This window comes from Hylobates moloch, unplaced genomic scaffold (genome assembly GCF_009828535.3).
Source record: "Hylobates moloch isolate HMO894 unplaced genomic scaffold, HMol_V3 SCAFFOLD_15, whole genome shotgun sequence".
NCBI classification, from domain to species: domain Eukaryota; kingdom Metazoa; phylum Chordata; class Mammalia; order Primates; family Hylobatidae; genus Hylobates; species Hylobates moloch.
In genome coordinates this window covers 54,282,508-54,300,255 of record NW_026652290.1, presented here as the reverse complement: position 1 = coordinate 54,300,255, position 17,748 = coordinate 54,282,508, and the positions used below count along the sequence as shown (strand labels likewise).

The window sequence follows — 17,748 nt, the reverse complement described above, 5'->3', positions numbered from 1 at the left end:
CACACACAACTCATTCTCATGTTTCACCTTCATTAAAGTGAACCTTTAATGCAAATTCACCTTTTATTCTACAAAATTTATCATGTATTAGGAAATGAGGCTTAATTTTACAGACATGCAAATCAATAACTTAAGTATATATGTATATTTATATTGTACAGAAATTGCCTCTCTCTTCAAAAAACTTTTTAAATTTTTAAATATTAAGCATGGTGAAAGCACTACTCACATGAACTACTTAACCACTTATAAAGTTCACAGGACATTAGATGAATGGCTTTCTTTAACCATGCAATTTATAACTTATTTGACACTATATTCTACCTAATCATTAAAAAAAAAAAAAGAAAACTGGAAACCAAAAGAATGAAAAAGTTGTATATTCCCTAAACTAATTAAACTATTTAATTTTTTCAGATCAATTTATACCCCCCTTTTTGTCTAAATTTTGAGAACTTGACATTTTCAGAAATGTTAAATCATTGAAGAAAAATACTAGACACATACAAGTTTTAAGCTAGACAAGAAAAGATTTTACATTGAATTTTATAATAGCATTCATATAAAATTGATTGGAACTACAAGATATAAAAGCAAAATTTTAAAAAGTCAGAAAGTAAAAAAGCACGCCAACATTTATCCACTGTGAACCGTAGCTTGTAGTTAGCCAGGGCAATTCTGTCCATTCTTCAGAGACACTCTGCAAAATAACCAGAGCCCTATTATTTGAGATTGAGTAAAAACCCAGCCATGATAGCTAAAACTCCATACCTCAAAAAATTGGACTCAAATTGTGCTTCACAGGCAATCTGCTTTTAAGTTAGTCAGGTATGTCACAATGCTTGCTCTCTCAGGACACATGAACAAAACAGGCACTTTTATAACAAAAACCCAAGTCAGAAAGCCATGCAATGTAATTTTCTATTAAAGTATACATAAGCATATTTTAGATCAATCTGAGTGATTTATTAAGTGTTCAGGGTCAAAATGACAAAGACTTGGTGGTGAAAAGGGAAAACCAATGTAAGTCAATGCTCAATATGCAGAAATACTTAATAAATTATCTGTATGGTACGCATGCATTTAATCTGGTAGCTGACTCTTCTACGCTGTAATTTGTGAGTCTACCCTAAACTCAAGGAACACGAAGAGTTTATAGGCTGTATATAAGGGAAAGCACCATATTTTTTATACTAAATGCCTTTACAGACCACTGTTTATTACACATCTATAAATCAAGCACTGATATTTTCACTTTTCAGAGAATATCATGAGAACCCTTCAACATACAGTTATCAACTTATCTCCTTTAACAACAAAAAATCAGGAAAATATGCTACTGACGGCCAAATGATTCCTTTAAATGTAGGAAAGCTAATTCCTTATATAGCCTAAAACTCAAACATTATACATTATCTCAATTGAAAATCGTAAAACTTAAAGGTCTTACCAAGAAAAAAAAAGTATACACCAATAATCATGGGACCATAAGAAAATCTACAGACTAAAAATATGACACAGAAATATATTTAAGAGAAAAAATTATAACCCATGATTTGTAAATCATGAAATTGCTAAAATTTGAAGGTCACTTAACTTAAACTCACCAACTGTTAAACAATCTTTGCCTAATTCCAAATTAAAATTCCCGTGTTTTCAAAAAAAACTACCTCAATCAAAATCAAAGCATTTAATAAAATAGCTACTTTATTTGTTCACAATGTTAGAAAATTTTTTCTTCTTAAAGTTTCAGAAAATGTTAGCCTTGAAAAATATTCAACTCGTATTTATTTCTCTCTGAAAAGATTCTCTGGAGAAGCAGCAGCAAAGATCTAGATCAGGCTTCTTTATCCTTTTATGATCCTATGACTACTCTGACAATAGGATAAAATTTACAAAGATTTTCCACACCAAAATGAAAACACAAAATTGTGCATAGAGATTTAGAGCCCTTGAGAGGCCAAAGGCTAAGACTGTCTAAGTCCAGATATTTGAAAGCAAGCTAATTATTACTGAAACTCTAAGATATTATTAACAGGGACAATCCAGAAATGAAAGCTGTACTTATTTTCCTGATCAGGTCTCACAAAGAAAAATGTCATCTGAAAGAAGTCCATTTATAAGCCCTAATTCTGTGACCACTTTTAAAGTTGGTAATTCACTGGTCACATGCACTGTCATCCCCTAATCAACGAAGGATAACTCTTCAAACGAAAGCTCCTAAAATTCACCAATACTACTGGCATTTACTTTCCAGTCTCCTCATCTCATCTCTGCTGTTGGTCTGTTCAAACCAAACCACGGCTAGCACTGCCTTTTTACTACTCTTCTAGGTGGAAAAATAACCAAGTAACCGGAAACCCTGAAGTTTTCTAAGCTAATTACTCTACAGAAAGTACTATAAACAACTTGTTATTCTTACTCTAATATGGCATGCTTTTCAAAATTTTAAAGTTCTTCTATGAAGAATGCTATCTCAAGTAAGGTATTTATTCATAAGGGCCTAAAATGTATGATTAATAACAAGTGCAAGCAAGGCAGTGCTTCATAAAATATTATTAAGGCACTATTATTGTTAGCAGTATTTTTAAAAGGGTGTAAATATCTAGAAAATAATATTCAATAGCTGCTTTTTAAGTTGAATTGTTAAAGTTTCTTTTTGTTAAAATACATTAACACAAAATGCATGGTATCATAGAAGTACCCAACAGATCTAAATTCCTTAGTTACAGCACAATTTTACTAAAGATTGTCACTAAGCTAGCTTGATACCTATATAAGAAAGTATAACATGTACAATGGCAAATTTGTCTCTTAAGAGCTATGCTAATTGAAAAAGGATTTTAAGATAATTGAAAATCAAAGGTTTATTCATCAATGGGAAAACAATCTTTTGCTGTTAACTTCTTGAATGATCTCTAAACAATGTAATACATTATAGTCAAGTGATAAAATTAATCTACAAAATTCACAATAGAATTATTTTCAAGTTATGTCTACATCTAATTGTTTCTAATTAAAAAGATTTTATTTATCTTCTGTTACTTACGATATTCTTCCAAATGGTGCAAAAGCAGCTTTTATATCTTCAGTTGTAATTTCTGGGCTGAGATCACCAACAAAGACATGGAAATGATCTTATAAGGGGAAGGAAGGGGAAGTGAAAAGAAAAACAGAACTTTAGAATTTAAAAAGTACTAAAATCTGTCCAATAAAGTATTCTTAAAATGATTATGGCTTATGATAAAGTATAAATAAAACACTATCCTATATCTATACAAATCCTATCAATTTTAAACAATGAATCAAGGTAACAATATAGGAAAAATTCTCCTGAAATGACTGTGATACATCTAACTGTAAAGTGACATTTATATTTCTATTTACAGTCAATTATTACACTGGTCTAAGAAAATAAACTAATAACATACAAGTTTCAGTTCTGCAAAAAAATTTAATGACTTAGTTACCATTCTAATAATAATTATTTACTTTTATTCAGTTTACCACTATATTAAGGCTTTACAAATTAAAATAAAATAGTGGTACTGTGAATTATGTAGACTAGATTTGCCTCAGTTAACACAATTTACTGAAGCTAGCTACATGATATATACTTGGTTTAACCATATTTTGTGAAGAACAATCAAAGAAATACCTTGCATTGCAACAGTTTGATGTTAAAGTATTTGACAGTTTTCTCAAAAGCCAACAGTTTTGGTTGCCCAGACATTACACCATTCAGTTTATGTGAATCCATGTGCAAGTGAACTAAGACTGAAGGCAACAGAATGAAAACAGTAATCCCTTCACTTTATATCAGAACCATTAAAAACGCATTGGAGAGAAATAACCATCCCATATCTGAAGTTTTTAAAAAAGACAATTATCAAAAAAAGAAACCCTTTAAAAATGCAAAATTGTTGGACCAAAACTTTAAAATGGACACATACATCAATTTGACAAAGCATATTTGGAAAGAAAAGTTACCCATATTTGACAGGCCTTAAACAACATTTTGGATTGCTTTTTGGGAAACAAAATTTGAGGAGCAACTCAAGCATTCGGAAGATCTGGGTATGAGGCCCAGATGGTGACCTCAAGAAAGGAGAGTATTTTGCCCCTTAGTTGGTGAAAGTAGTTCTAAGGCATCAGCTGCTACCAAACGGGTCAGAAAGTTTGAAATAGCACCAAACTAGTGGACAAGCTATACTTGGTCAACACTGAGAAGGGAGAAAAGTATTGCTAGAGAGACAAATAGAAATAATATCTCCTCCCGCCCCCCTCCCCCAAATATCAAACAAAAAAACTTCAGGTGGTTAGTGAATACCCTTTCAAGAGATTTCATTTTATGTTTAAGAAGATACAATTACCTTGTGAACGCTGTGTGCTGACAACGGTACTACCTGATGACAAAGATTAGATTTGTTCTTAAATTTATTAACACAAACACATTCAATCATATCTTAGGATAACGATCAAAACATTACTGCAAACATGTATGATGTTTATAGGCTTTACAATAAAACTACTGGGTATAATAAAAACAAATGTTCAAAGAGCATAAAATATACTTACTGCTTGTATCTTTCTTTTGACTGCTGGGGGTTGTTGCCCAATTCACTTTGACTTCCTAAAAAAAAATTTCTACATTTATACTTCACAAAAATAAAGCCCAAAATCACATTTGCATCTATAAACACATAGGAAGATACCTTTTTAAGATGAAACACTGAAGGAGATACCAGCTCTGGTCAAGTTTCAATACTTAATCTTCTGACCTACATTTAGGCAAATAATGTTGACAAATCCTAATCTTTATGTGTCTGTTATCATTCAATTAACCTTTCTTACCTAAAGTACCCATATTATTTTTTTCCTTTCATTCTTTTCCATTAGCATCCAAGCTTGAGTAATTCAGCAAATATTTTGGTATTTACCATGTACAATCCACCATGGAGAATACTAACATAGGCTGCTGGCTCACACCTGTAATCTCAGCACTTTGGGAGGCCAAGACAGGCAGATCACCTGAGGTCAGGAGTTCAAGACCAGCCTGGCCATCAGAGTGAAACCCTGTCTCTACAAAAATACAAAAATTAGCTGGGCATGATGGTGGGTGCCTGTAATCCCAGCTAGCCAGGAGGATGAAGCAGAAGAACTGCTTGAACCCATGAGGCGCAGGTTGCAGTGAGCCAAGATGGTGCCACTGCACTCTAGCCTGGGTGACAGAGCAAGATTCCAACTCAAAAAAAAAAAAAAAAAAAAAAATAGCTGGGTGCGGTGGCCCATGCCTGTAATCCCAGCACTTTGGGAGGCAGAGACGGGCAGATCGGATCATGAGGTCAGGCGACTGAGACCATCCTGGCCAACACGGTGAAACCCTGTCTCTACTAAAAATACAAAAAATTAGCCAGGCGTGGTGGCAGGCGCCTATAGTCCCAGCTACTCCAGAGGCTGAGGCAGGAGAATGGCATGAACCCGGGAGGCGGAGCTTGCAGTGAGCTGAGATCACACCGCTGCACTCCAGCCTGGAAGACAGAGCCACACTCCGTCTCAAAAAAAAAAAAAAAAAAAAAGAAAATACTAACATAAACACAGGCCTCTGGCATCTAAAAGCTTTGTCCTATCTTTTAAATATTATATGTCAATAACTGACCTTTTGTTATAAAGTGTTTAATGTTTCAGCTAGGCGCAGTGGCTCACACCTACAATCTGAGGCAGGCAGATCACCTGAGGTCAGGAGTTTGAGACTAGTCTGGCTAACACGGCGAAACCCATTTCTACTAAAAATACAAAAAATTAGCCGGGTGTGGTGATGCGTGCCTGTAATCCCAGCTACTAGAGAGGCTGAGGCAGGAGAATCACTTGAACCCAGGAGGCAGAGGTTGCAGTGAGCCAAGACTGCGCCATTGCACTCCAGATTGGGCAACAAGGGCAAAATTCCGTCTCAAAAAAAAAAAAGAAAAAAAGTGTTTAATGTTTCTAAAAAGGAAACAAAATCAATATATAACTTAAATTTTTTCAGTGCAAGTCACCTTCTTTAATTATGACAGCTTACCTTACCCATTATCTTCCGTCCATTCATAGCAGCTAATGCTGCAGCTGCATGACGATGCTCATGAAACTCCACAAAACAATAGGGATCATTTCCAGCTGTCTGTGGGAGAAGAAACACAAAAGCCAATTTTAAGCTTTATTCACCCATTACCTTAAAATTATGTAAAAAAAAAAAATCTTAAACCAAGTTTTATACATCTAAGTTATCAAGCCATGGAGAATGATCTATTCCACAAGTAAATTTTAGATTTAAAAAAGTAGGCTGGGTGAGGTGGCTCACGCCTGTAATCCCAGCACTTTGGGAGGCCAAGGCAGGTGGATCATGAGGTCAGCAGTTTGAGACCAGCTTGGCCAACGTGGTGAAACCCTGTCTCTATTAAAAAAAAAAAAAAATACAAAAATTAGCCAGGCGTGGTGGCAGGCTCCTGTAATCCCACCTACTCGGGAGGCTGAGGCAGAATTGCTTGAACCCGGGAGGTGGAGGTTGCAGTGAGCAGAGACTGTGCCACTGCACTCCAGCCTGGGTGACAGAGCAAGACTCCATCTCAAAAAAAAAAAGTAAACAGCCAGGCCTGGTGGAGAGCTCCTGTAGTCCCAGCAACTTTAGGAGGCTGAGGTGGAAAGAATGTTTGAGCCCAGGAGTTTGAATCCAACCTGGGCAACACAGCAAGATCCTGTCTCTAAAATAATTAAAAAGTAAAAAAAAAAAGCAAACACTTAAAATCACACTGCTTTTATACATAGCTATTTTCTTCAACAGGTTATACTATAATACTATAATTTAATATTAATGACTAGGTATCCTAACTGGATATATAGCTATACATACCCCATTATCATATAACCATTTGTTCAAGCTACACAGATTAAGTTTGACTGAACTCCTAGGTTCTGAAGTCTCACTTCGGCTTTTTATGATTTTTCTATCCCTTCCCTGTTATAAGTCACCTTTTACTGCTACAAATGTACATAGCTCCTTGCTGATACTAGCTTGCTGAGTAGCAGAAAATCTTAGCCAACCTTCTTAAACCTGTTTTAAAATCCAGGTAAATAGGCTCTGAAAACTGAAGAGATTCTCTGGTAAGTAAGATTTTAGAATAGGTTTTAGAATGTGAGCTTTCTGATATCAATTTTTTGCTTGCTCAGAAGCCTTTAAAAAATTATCTTCCTGGCCAGGCGTGATGGTTCACACCTGTAATCCCAGCACTTTGGGAGGCCAAGGTGGGCTGATCACCTGAGGTCAGGAGTTCGAGACCAGCCTGACCAACACGGAGAAACCCTGTCTCTACTAAAAATACAAAATTAGCCGGGCGTGGTGGTGCATGCCTGTAATCCCAGCTACTCAGGAGGCTGAGGCAGGAGAATTGCTTGAACCCTGGAGGCAAAGGTTGCGGTGAGCCGAGATCACGCCATTGCACTCCAGCCTAGGCAACTTTGAGACAGAGTGAAACTCTGTCTCAAAAAAAAAAAAAAAAAAAAAATTATCTTCCCTTGGCTGGGCACAATAGCTCATGCCTGTAATCTCAGTACTTTGGGTGGATGAGGCAGGTGGATCACCTGAGGTCAGGAGTTTGAGACTAGCCTGGCCAAAATGGTGAAACCTCATCTCTACTAAAAATAGAAAAATTAGCTGGGTGTGGTGGCGTGCACTTGTAATCCCAGCTACTTGGGAGGCTGAGGCAGGAGATTTGCTTGAACCTGGGAGGCAGACGTTGCAGTGGGCCAAGATTGTGCCACTGGATTCCAGTCTGGGGGCACAGCAAGACTCCGTCTCAAAAAAAAAAAACAAAAAAAAAAACTTCCCTTTTCTGCTGGTATTCCAGGTAGGTAAGGCTATGTGATAAGTAGAACCTGGATGTTTAATTATAAATTAAAGTAGCAGAAAAAAATTCCAATTTTTACACCTATAGTGCAAAATACCAAATGACATTATAGACCATTTTAAAATTCTTTCCATAACCTAAACAGATTTGTTAAAATAAAAAACTAATTCAAAAGACTAGAAAGCTACTAAAATAGAGGAATATACAATTTTATTTCAAGTACAATTAATACTTTTTACTTAATTTTTTTTAGAGATGTGGTCTTGTTATGTTGCCCAGGCTGGTCTCAAATTCCTGGGCTCAAGCGATCCTCCAGCCTCTGCCTCCCAAAGTGTTGGGATTACAGGCATCAGTCACTGTGTACATCCACAATTAATAGTTTGAGAGTCACTGGCAATGACTTGTAAAAATTTTAAAGCAAGGAGGCCACGACAAAGTTTAATATATTGGGACTATATTTTGTCTAAAAAAATTAGAGAATAAAAATATTATATAACTCAAACTAACAAAACACAGTGGGAATTCTATTACCAAGATCAATGCTGACAGGCAACACTGAAATGAAGTTAGAAAAAGTCACTTGCGGCTGGGTGTGGTGGCTCACGCCTGTAATCCCAGCACTTTGGGAAGCGGGGGTGGGCGGATCATGACATCAGGAGATTGAGACCACCTGGCCAACATGGCGAAACCTTGTCTCTACTAAAAATACAAAAACTAGCCAGGTGTGGTGGCGCGTGCCTGTAATCCCAGCTACTTAGGAGGCTGAGGCAGGAGAATAGCTTGAACCTGGGAGGCAGAGTTAGCAGTGAGCTGAGATCGTGCCATTGCACTCCAGCCTGGGCAACAGAGTGAGACTCTGTCTAAAAAAAAAGGCCGGGCGCGGTGGCTCACGCTTGTAATCCCAGCACTTTGGGAGGCCGAGGCGGGCGGATCATGAGGTCAGGAGATCGAGACCACGGTGAAACCCCGTCTCTACTAAAAATACAAAAAATTAGCCGGGCGTGGTGGCGGGCGCCTGTAGTCTCAGCTACTCGGAGAGGCTGAGGCAGGAGAATGGCGTGAACTCGGGAGGTGGAGCTTGCAGTGAGCCGAGATGGCGCCACTGCACTCCAGCCTGGGCGACAGAGCAAGACTCCGTCTCAAAAAAAAAAAAAAAAAAGAAAAAAGAAAAAGTCACTTGCACTTAAGAGTAAATAAATGAAAAAGAATATGTTTTACTTAATTTATATGCAGAAAAAACTTTAACTTTTTAAATAAGAATCAAAGCATATATACATATTATCAGCATATTATCAGTCCAGGGAGTATAAAGTTTATAAATGTGAACATTAGTCTCAGAATGTGAACAGATTGGAATTTAGATTTGAAGAATAAAAATCTAAGCTTTTGGGCGATCAGAATCCACAAATGATAAAAAGTGGCAAAAGCTAACCTGGTTTTTTTCTGTAGCCAAGGCAATCATTAACATTTTGTCTAATGATCTTTCCCCAGGGAAATATATGACCAGCCAGAGAGAGTAGCAGCAGGCAAACCAATGGAGAAGATTTATTTTCGGATAAATCAACTGGGGTTTACAGCCTTGCTTTGCCTCATTTCCTCATACATGAAATGAGAATAACACCTTCTTTATGTTTCTATTGAGCATTTGTGACAATGTATTAAAGTAACTGACAGGCAGCAAATTTTCCATAAATGCTACCATTGGGATAAATAGGGAGATCTAGATTAAGGAAAGACTGGCTTTAAATTCCTCTTCATTTTTCCCCATCTTTCCCTCGTCTTTCTCTATGGGTACAGGGATTTTTTCTCCTTTATCCAAAGGCATACCGATATTAAACGTGATAGAATAAAAGAACATAACTCTTTGTTGATTTCATCTATATAATATGCAGATGATTTTGTACCATCAGAACAAAGGTCTGACAACATTTTAAGATCTAAGACAACAAATCAAAGCCAATTGGATAAATATATATTTTTGAGACAGTCTCCCTCTGTCGCCCAGGCTGGAGTGCAATGGCGCAATCTCGGCTCACTGCAACCTTCGCCTCCCAAGTTCAAACGATTCTACTACTGCCTTAGCCTCCTGAGTAGCTGGGATTACAGGCGCTTGCCACCATGTCCGGCTAATGTGGGTATTTTTGGTAGAGACGGGGTTTCACCACGTTGGTCAGGCTAGTCTCGAACTCCTGACCTCGTGATCCGCCCGCCTCGGCCTCCCAAAGTGCTGGGATTACGGGTGTGAGCCACTGTGCCCGGCTAAATAATTACTTTTAAAAATATCAAGTAAAAAAAAAGTTGAGCTGGAATACAACAGGAAAGAAGGTAACAGATTCACATACACACATACATGATTGTCTTTTCTGGAGAAAAGAAAATTGAAAGTTTATAGCAGGCTGGGTGCAGTGGCTATACCAAGACCCTGTCTTTCAAGACAAACAAACAAACAAACAAACAACCCAAAAGTTTACAGAAAGGAGAGACCATGGGACAGAAGGATTTCTCTTTAACATTGGCTTTCCCATTAAAAAATTTAGGCCGGGTACGATGGCTCATACCTGTAATCTCAGCACTTTGGGAAGCCAAGACAGGTGGATCACCTGAGGTCGGGAGTTCGAAACCAGCCTGACCAACATGGAGAAACCCCATCTCTACTAAAAATACAAAATTAGCCAGGTGTGGTGGCACATGCCTGTAATCCCAGCTACTTGGGAGGCTGAGCCAGAAGAATTGCTTGAAACCGCGAGGCAGAGGTTGCAGTGAGTAGAGATTGCACCATTGTATTCCAGCCTGGGTGACAAGAGCGAAACTCCGTCTCAAAAAAAAAAAAAAAAAAAAATTTAAAGTCTTTTCCCCCCCACCAGGAGACAAAGACTCCAGGGAAATGGGGTAAGTATTCCCTAAATGTCTTTTTATACATATTATGATTCAGGGTTAACACCAATTAGATGAATGAGTTCAGTGTGTGTGTGTGTGTGTGTGTGTGTGTGTGTGTGTGTGTGTTTTAATACATTAAGGTCTCCAAGTAGGAATTGCCTAAATACAAGAAAAACTTGAATGATGACCTTTAAAAATAAAGTTAAAAATACTTTCACTGTATCAAATGCCTATTATTTTTAAACCTGTTTTCCAATTTAATTGTAAGAGCTGAATTTATTAGTCAACCAACTGACACCGCATATAAACATTTCTGGGCCGGGCGCGGTGGCTCACGCTTGTAATCCCAGCACTTTGGGAGGCCGAGGCGGGCGGATCACGAGGTCAGGAGATCGAGACCACGGTGAAACCCCGTCTCTACTAAAAATACAAAAAATTAGCCGGGCGTGGTGGCGGGCGCCTGTAGTCCCAGCTACTCGGAGAGGCTGAGGCAGGAGAATGGCATGAACCCGGGAGGTGGAGCTTGCAGTGAGCCGAGACTGCGCCACTGCACTCCAGTCTGGGCGACAGAGCGAGACTCCGTCTCAAAAAAAAAAAAAAAAAACATTTCTGATGCCTCAATGCACCTGAAAGAGCCCACATGTATATAGTTCCCATCTGATCTAGAAATAACTAGTTCTATTGTCATCTTCCATTATGTAATAAAACAAATTAAATTCAGCTGTCAAAACAGGTTCATTACAAATTCACTAAAATCCCTATTAATTTAGAATATAGTAAACTAAGACTATATTTAGACTACAGTAAACTAAGAATTTATACTATATTTAGACCATGGTAAACTAAGAATTCCTTCCAAGCAATGGCTTTAAGTAATGTGTAAAAAAAAAAAAAAAGAATAAAGTTAACTAAGTAAAATACCCTTACATCCATAATCATTTTGCAGTTTTTACAAGGTCCAATCTGGCTAAAGAGTTGCAGAATTAGAGCTTCTGTCACATCTCTGGAAAGGTTACCGACGTATCTGAAACACAAAGAAAAACAATTTACCTTTTTTTTTTGAGACGGAGTTTCGTTCTTGTTGCCCAGGATAGAGTGTAATGGCACGATCTCGGCTCACCACAATCTCCGCCTCCAGGGTTCAAGTGATTCCCCTGCCTCAGCCTCCCCGAGTAGCTGGGATTACAGGCACGCGTGACCACACCCAGCTAATTTTGTATTTTTAGTAGAGATGGGGTTTCTCCATGTTGGTCAGGCTGGTCTCCAACTCCTGACCTCAGGTGATCCGCCTGCTTCAGCCTCCCAAAGGGCTGGGATTACAGGTGTGAGCCACTGCACCCGGTCTTTTTTTTTTTTTTTTTTTTTAAAGAAATAGTCTGGTCATATTGCTCAGGCTGCTCTCAAACTCCCGGCCTCAAGCAAACCTACTGCCTCGGCTTCCTGAGTAATGGACTACAGGAACCAGCACACCCAGCTCAATTTACCTCAATTTATTTATTTATTTATTTTAAAAAAGGTCTTGCTGGGTTGCCCAGACTGGAGTGTAGTGGCGCAATCTTGGCTCACTACAACCGCCACCTCCTGGGCACAAGGGATTCTCCCACCTCAGCCTCCCAAGTAGCTGGGACCACAGGTGTGTGCCATATCTGGCTAATTTTTTTACATTTTCTGTAGAGAAGGGGTTTCACCATGTTGCTGAGCTGGTCTCAAACTCCTGGGTTCAAGTGATCTGCCCACCTCGGCCTCCTAAAGTGTAATCTTAAAGATTACAGGCATGAGGCATTGTGCCCAGCCCTTGATTTACCATTTTTAATTTGCTTATTCTCCATCAGTTTCTAAAGTTGTTCATTAAAAATTAAACTTGAGAAATAGGCAGGTCTTTGCCTTAAACTATAATATTTGGGAGTAACTTTTAAAAGTTTGCCAACACTTCAAAATCTCTTTGAAAACAGATGTAAAGTATGTTATTTGAAAATATATTAGCTGGGTGTGGTGGCTCACGCCTGTAATCCCAGCACTTTGGGAAGCCAAGGTGGGAGGATCACCTGAGGCCAGGAGTTGAGACCAGCCTGGTAAACATGGTGAAATCCTGTCTCTACTAAAAACACAAAAATTAGCCAGGCGTGGTGGTGCACATCTGTAAACCGAGCTACTTGGGAGGCTGAGGCAGGAGAATCACTTGAACCCAGGAGGCAGAGGCTGGGTTAGCTGAGGTTGCACCACTGCACTCCAGCCTGGGCAACAGAATGAGACTATGTCTCAAAAAAGAAAAAAGAAAATATATTACACCTTGCTAGTGAAGGGGAAGCTAGTATGTGCATGTCTTAGTCATGGTTTTGCAAATTGATTGCTTGTTTCTCAGTTTCCAGGCTTACCTTAGGAAGACAAGCTTTAAAAACACTCAAATGAATCATCATTAGTTATATAAAATATCTTATACAATAATGGCTGGGTGCGGTGGCTCACACCTGTAATACCAGCACTCTGGGAGGCTGAGGCGGGTGGATCACTTGAGGCCAGGAGTTTGAGACCAGCCTGGCCAACGTAGTGAAACCCCTTCTCTACTAAAAACACAAAAATTAGCCAGGCATGGTGGCGCCTGCCTGTAATCCCAGCTACTGGGGGGCGGCTGAGGCATGAGAATTGCTTGAACCCAGGAGGCAGAGGTTGCAACGAGCCCCGATCATGCCACTGCACTCCAGCCTGGGTGACGGAGCAAGACTGTCTTAAAAAAGAAAAAAAAAGGCTGGGCGCGATGGCTCATGCCTGTAATCCCAGCACTTTGAGAGGCGGAGGCGGGCGGATCACGAGGTCAGATCAAGACCATCCTGGCTAACACGATGAAACCCTGTCTCTAATAAAAATATAAAAAATTAGCTGGGCGTGGTGGTGGGCGCCTGTAGTCCCGGCTACTCGGGAGGCTGCAGCAGGAGAATGGCGTGAACCCAGAAGGCAGAACTTGCAGTGAGCTGAGATGGTGCCACTGCACTCCAGCCTGGGCAACAGAGTGAGACTCCATCTCAATTAAAAAAAAAAAAAAAAAAATTTATACAATCAAACCTAAGAGGCATTGCAATTATTTCTACTTCTATGGTATTACTACTACTAAGAACACTGACGTTCCCCCAATTTTTTTTTTTTTTGGACAAAGTCTCGCTCTGTCACCCAGGCTGGAGTGCAGTGGAACGATCTCGGCTCATTGCAACCTCCACCTCCCAGGTTCAAGTGATTCTCCTGCCTCAGCCACCCGAGTAGCTGGGACTACAGGCACCCGCCACCACGCCCAGCTAATTTTTTAATATTTTTGGTAGACACGGGGTTTCACCATATTGGCCAGGCTGGTACCCCCAATTTTTATATTAACATTATTTCCCTTATTTGTTCAATTTAGGTAGACTTTGGTTATGCAATGAACACATTTTTGAAAAGTTATAGGTAAATTATCAGTTGCTTTGAATGCTCACAGTGGGATGAGAAACCTTCCATTTAACATTACTGATTGGTAGAAGAAGGGTGAAAGGGAGTAGAAAGATCACAGATTATGAGTTGGTAATCAATAAAAATATAAATAGTGCATTACAAGACCATAAGACTGTGATGATCTTCATTTAAAGGGTTTAGACTAGGGGCAGTGGATCACATCTGTAATCCCAGCACTTTTGGAGGCTCACTTTAGCCAAGGAGTTCAAGATCAGCCCAGTCAATACAGTGAGACCCCCGTCTCTACAAAAAATAAAAATAAAGATAAAAAATTAGCTGGACATGGTGTCACTATGTCCCATGGCATGGTCCCAGCTACTTCGGATGCTGAGGTGGGAAGATCACTTGAACCCAAGAGTTAAGAGGCTGCAGTGAGCTATGATTATGCCACTGGATTCCATCCCAGGTGACAGAGCAAAACTCTATCTCTAAAAAGAAAATAAAGGGTTTATTATTTATTTATTTGTTTTGAGACGGAGTCTTGCTCTGTCGCCCAGGCTGGAGTGCAGTGGCGCGATCTCGGCTCACTGCAAGTTCCGCCTCCCGGGTTCATGCCATTCTCCTACCTCAGCCTCCCGAGTAGCTGGGACTACAGGCGCCTGCCACCATGCCCGGCTAGTTTTTTGTATTTTTAGTAGAGATGGGGTTTCACCATGTTAGCCAGGATGGTCTCTATCTCCTGACCTCATGATCCACCTGCCTCGGCCTCCCAAAATGTTGGGATTACAGGCGTGAGCCACCGCGCCCGGCCAATAAAGGGTTTATAAATAAGTTTTTAAATGAGATTTTGAAATGAGATTACCTCTAGTCATTTTACAGAGTTAGAGGTTTATCAATTCTGGAATCAGGGAATGCAGTCTCCCCAGAATGGTAGTTTCTCATTTGTCTCTCAGGTACCCTTCAGAAAATTTGATACAAGGTATGGACTTTCTCCCCAGAAAAATAAATATTCATACATGCTCACAAAGTGTGGATTCAATTTCTTCTTTCCATCTACCATTCAATAAACACATATTGAGTGCTTAACACGAAGCCTTCAGAAAAGGTTAAGATGGCAAAGGAAGAAATGCTGAGTCTTAATAACAAATGACATTTAAAGATCAGGTAAAATAATGGTACTCAAAAGAGAAAGTAACAGCAACATTTACCCAACAGCAATTTACCAGTATTGGGAGTTATTACTACACCAAGTCTTTATTCTGAAAAAGAGACAGAATTAAGCATTTATCCTATTAAGTAGAAACTCCTACTAAATAGTGTAATCTAATAGCTCTAGTTTAGAAAAGTTCTCCTTTACAGAAGAATGTTAGTTAATAAATGTAGAAAGATAGTATTAAATTAACAATGTGTAAACCCTAATGAAATAACTGATTCAGGTAAGGATCTTTAATTTATGCTTAAACTACTACATGAACGGTTGGTGTGGAAATAGTCACAAGGTGTCAAAGTTATCACATAGATTACTTAATAAATTGCAAAGGGAAAACCTTACCTTAAAAATGAGAGCTTTGGCTGTTACCACTATGACCCAGTGATAAAATTTTCAATTATTTTATAGATGGGCAACGGCCAATGAGACACTGTGTATATATAATATGAATTACACAGTATCACCTATGAAATATTTACATAAAAAAGTCTAACCTAAATCTAACCAAGCTGAAAATTAGATTTAAGTTTATAGGATATCAGGCAAATAAAAAATTCCACGAATCCAGATGTGGGACATTTTATAAGACAACTCAGTCTCTTCAAAAAATTGTCCTAAAACAAAAACAACAGATGACTGTTCTTGAATAAAAGGGAGTGGTGGCACAAGCCCGCAGTCCCAGCTACTTGAGAGGCTGAGGTGGGTGGATCCCTTGAACCCAGGAGTTTGAGTCCAGCCTGGGCAACATAGCAAGACCTGATTTCTAACATATAAATAAATAAAAGAAACAGAAAGCTGGGCACAGTGGCTCAAGCCTGAAATCCTAGCACTTTGGGAGGCCGAGGTAGGCAGTTCACTTGAGACCAGGAGTTAGAGACCAGTCTGGCCAACATGGTGAAACCTCATCTCTACTAAAAATACAAAAATCAGTGAGGCCAACGTGTTGGCAGGGTGTGGTGGCTCACACCTGTAATCCCAGTGCTTTGGGAGGCCGAGGTGAGAGATTCACTTGAGGCCAGTAGTTTGAGACCAGCTAGGGCAACATAGTGATATGCCCTGTCTCTATAAATAATAAGAAAAAATTAGCTGGGTGTGGTGGTGTACACCTGTAGTTCCAGCCACTTGGGAAGCTGAAGTGAACAATGATTGTGCCACTGCACTCCAGTCTGGGCAACAGAGTGAGACCTTACCACTAAAAAAAGAAAAAAAGTGTTAAGGTCAGATAGACATCTCACAGAATGAAGGAGAATAAAGAGACGATGACGAAATGCAATGTGGTATTTTCCTGAATTGGATCCTAGAATATAAAAAGGATATCAGTGGAAAAATTGGAATAAAGCCTATAGTGTTAATTTCTTAATTTTGATAATTATACCACGGTTATATAAGATGGTAACATTAAGGGATGCTAGATGAAGGTTATCATGCCATTCTTCCACAAAACCCTCCCCCACAAAAAACAAAACTCTGTATACTATCTCTGCATCTCTTCTGTGTCTACTCTCACCTCATTCTTGTGCCTATAAGAAATTTTCAGGATTAGCCAGGAGCGGTGGCTCATGCCTGTAATCCCAGCACTTTAGGAGGCTGAGGTGGGCGGATCACTTGAGCTCAGGAGTTCGAGATCAGCCTGGCCAACATGTTGAAACTCGTCTCTACTAAAAACACAAAAAATTAGCCAAGTGTGGTGGTGGGCGAGAGAATCACCTGAACCCGGGAAGTGGAGGTTGCAGTGAGCTGAGATCTCGCCACTGCAGTCCAGCCTGGGTGACAGAGACTCCATCTCAAAAAAAAAAAAAAAAAAAAAAAAAAAGGCAGAATTTGGTAAGGTCTCTGAAAATTTGAGTAAAAAGTATGAATAGTTTTTTACCTAATAATAAATTCCATAAGAGGTTTTCATTTTTATTCTTAGTTGGTATCTACTATCTAGAACACGGGTCCCCAACTCCCCCCCAGGCCATGGACCATTATGGGTCAGCAGGAGGTAAGCAGCAGGGGAGGGAGCATTACTGCTTGAGCTCTGCCTCCTGTAAGACCAGCAGCATTTGTGAACTGGGCATGCAAGGGATCTAGGTTGTGTTCCTTATGAGAATTTATCTAATGCCTGATGCTCTGAGGTAGAACAGTTTCATCCTGAAACCATCCCGCCCATGGAAAAATTGTCTTCCACAAAACTGGTCTCGGTGCCAAAAAGGCTGGGGACTACTAGTCTAGAACACTGCCTGGAACATTGCATATCATTGCAGTGATATTTATTGCTCTATAAATATCTGTTAAGGAGTTAAATATACTGTCTCTGAACATTTTCAATTTGTTAGAAAATTCTCTCATTTTGCTTAAGTTACCCTGGGGGGAAAA

General features: G+C 39.3%; 1 protein-coding gene across 16 annotated transcripts in view; it reads right to left on the bottom strand.

The window, feature by feature from the left end:
- The window catches only part of TIA1 (TIA1 cytotoxic granule associated RNA binding protein), a 38,889-nt gene that overhangs the window by 14,707 nt on the left and 6,434 nt on the right, over positions 1-17,748 (bottom strand). For 3 of the 16 annotated variants that reach the window (XR_004252471.2, XM_032179030.2, XM_032179031.2), the window contains exons 2-6: positions 11,688-11,784; positions 6,062-6,160; positions 4,579-4,633; positions 4,374-4,406; positions 3,050-3,137 (exon numbers count right to left, since the gene is read on the bottom strand). Coding sequence is in view for 12 of the 16 variants with exons in the window: in XM_032179030.2 (XP_032034921.1) it covers positions 3,050-3,137; positions 4,374-4,406; positions 4,579-4,633; positions 6,062-6,160; positions 11,688-11,784 (372 nt within the window). In the remaining 4 variants the exon portion in view is untranslated. Of the gene's footprint in view, positions 1-46; positions 3,023-3,049; positions 3,138-3,658; positions 4,407-4,578; positions 4,634-6,061; positions 6,161-11,681; positions 11,785-17,748 lie in introns of those variants that run through there. The other 13 variants (XM_058429061.1, XM_058429062.1, XM_058429064.1 and 10 more) reach the window with 10 other exon arrangements.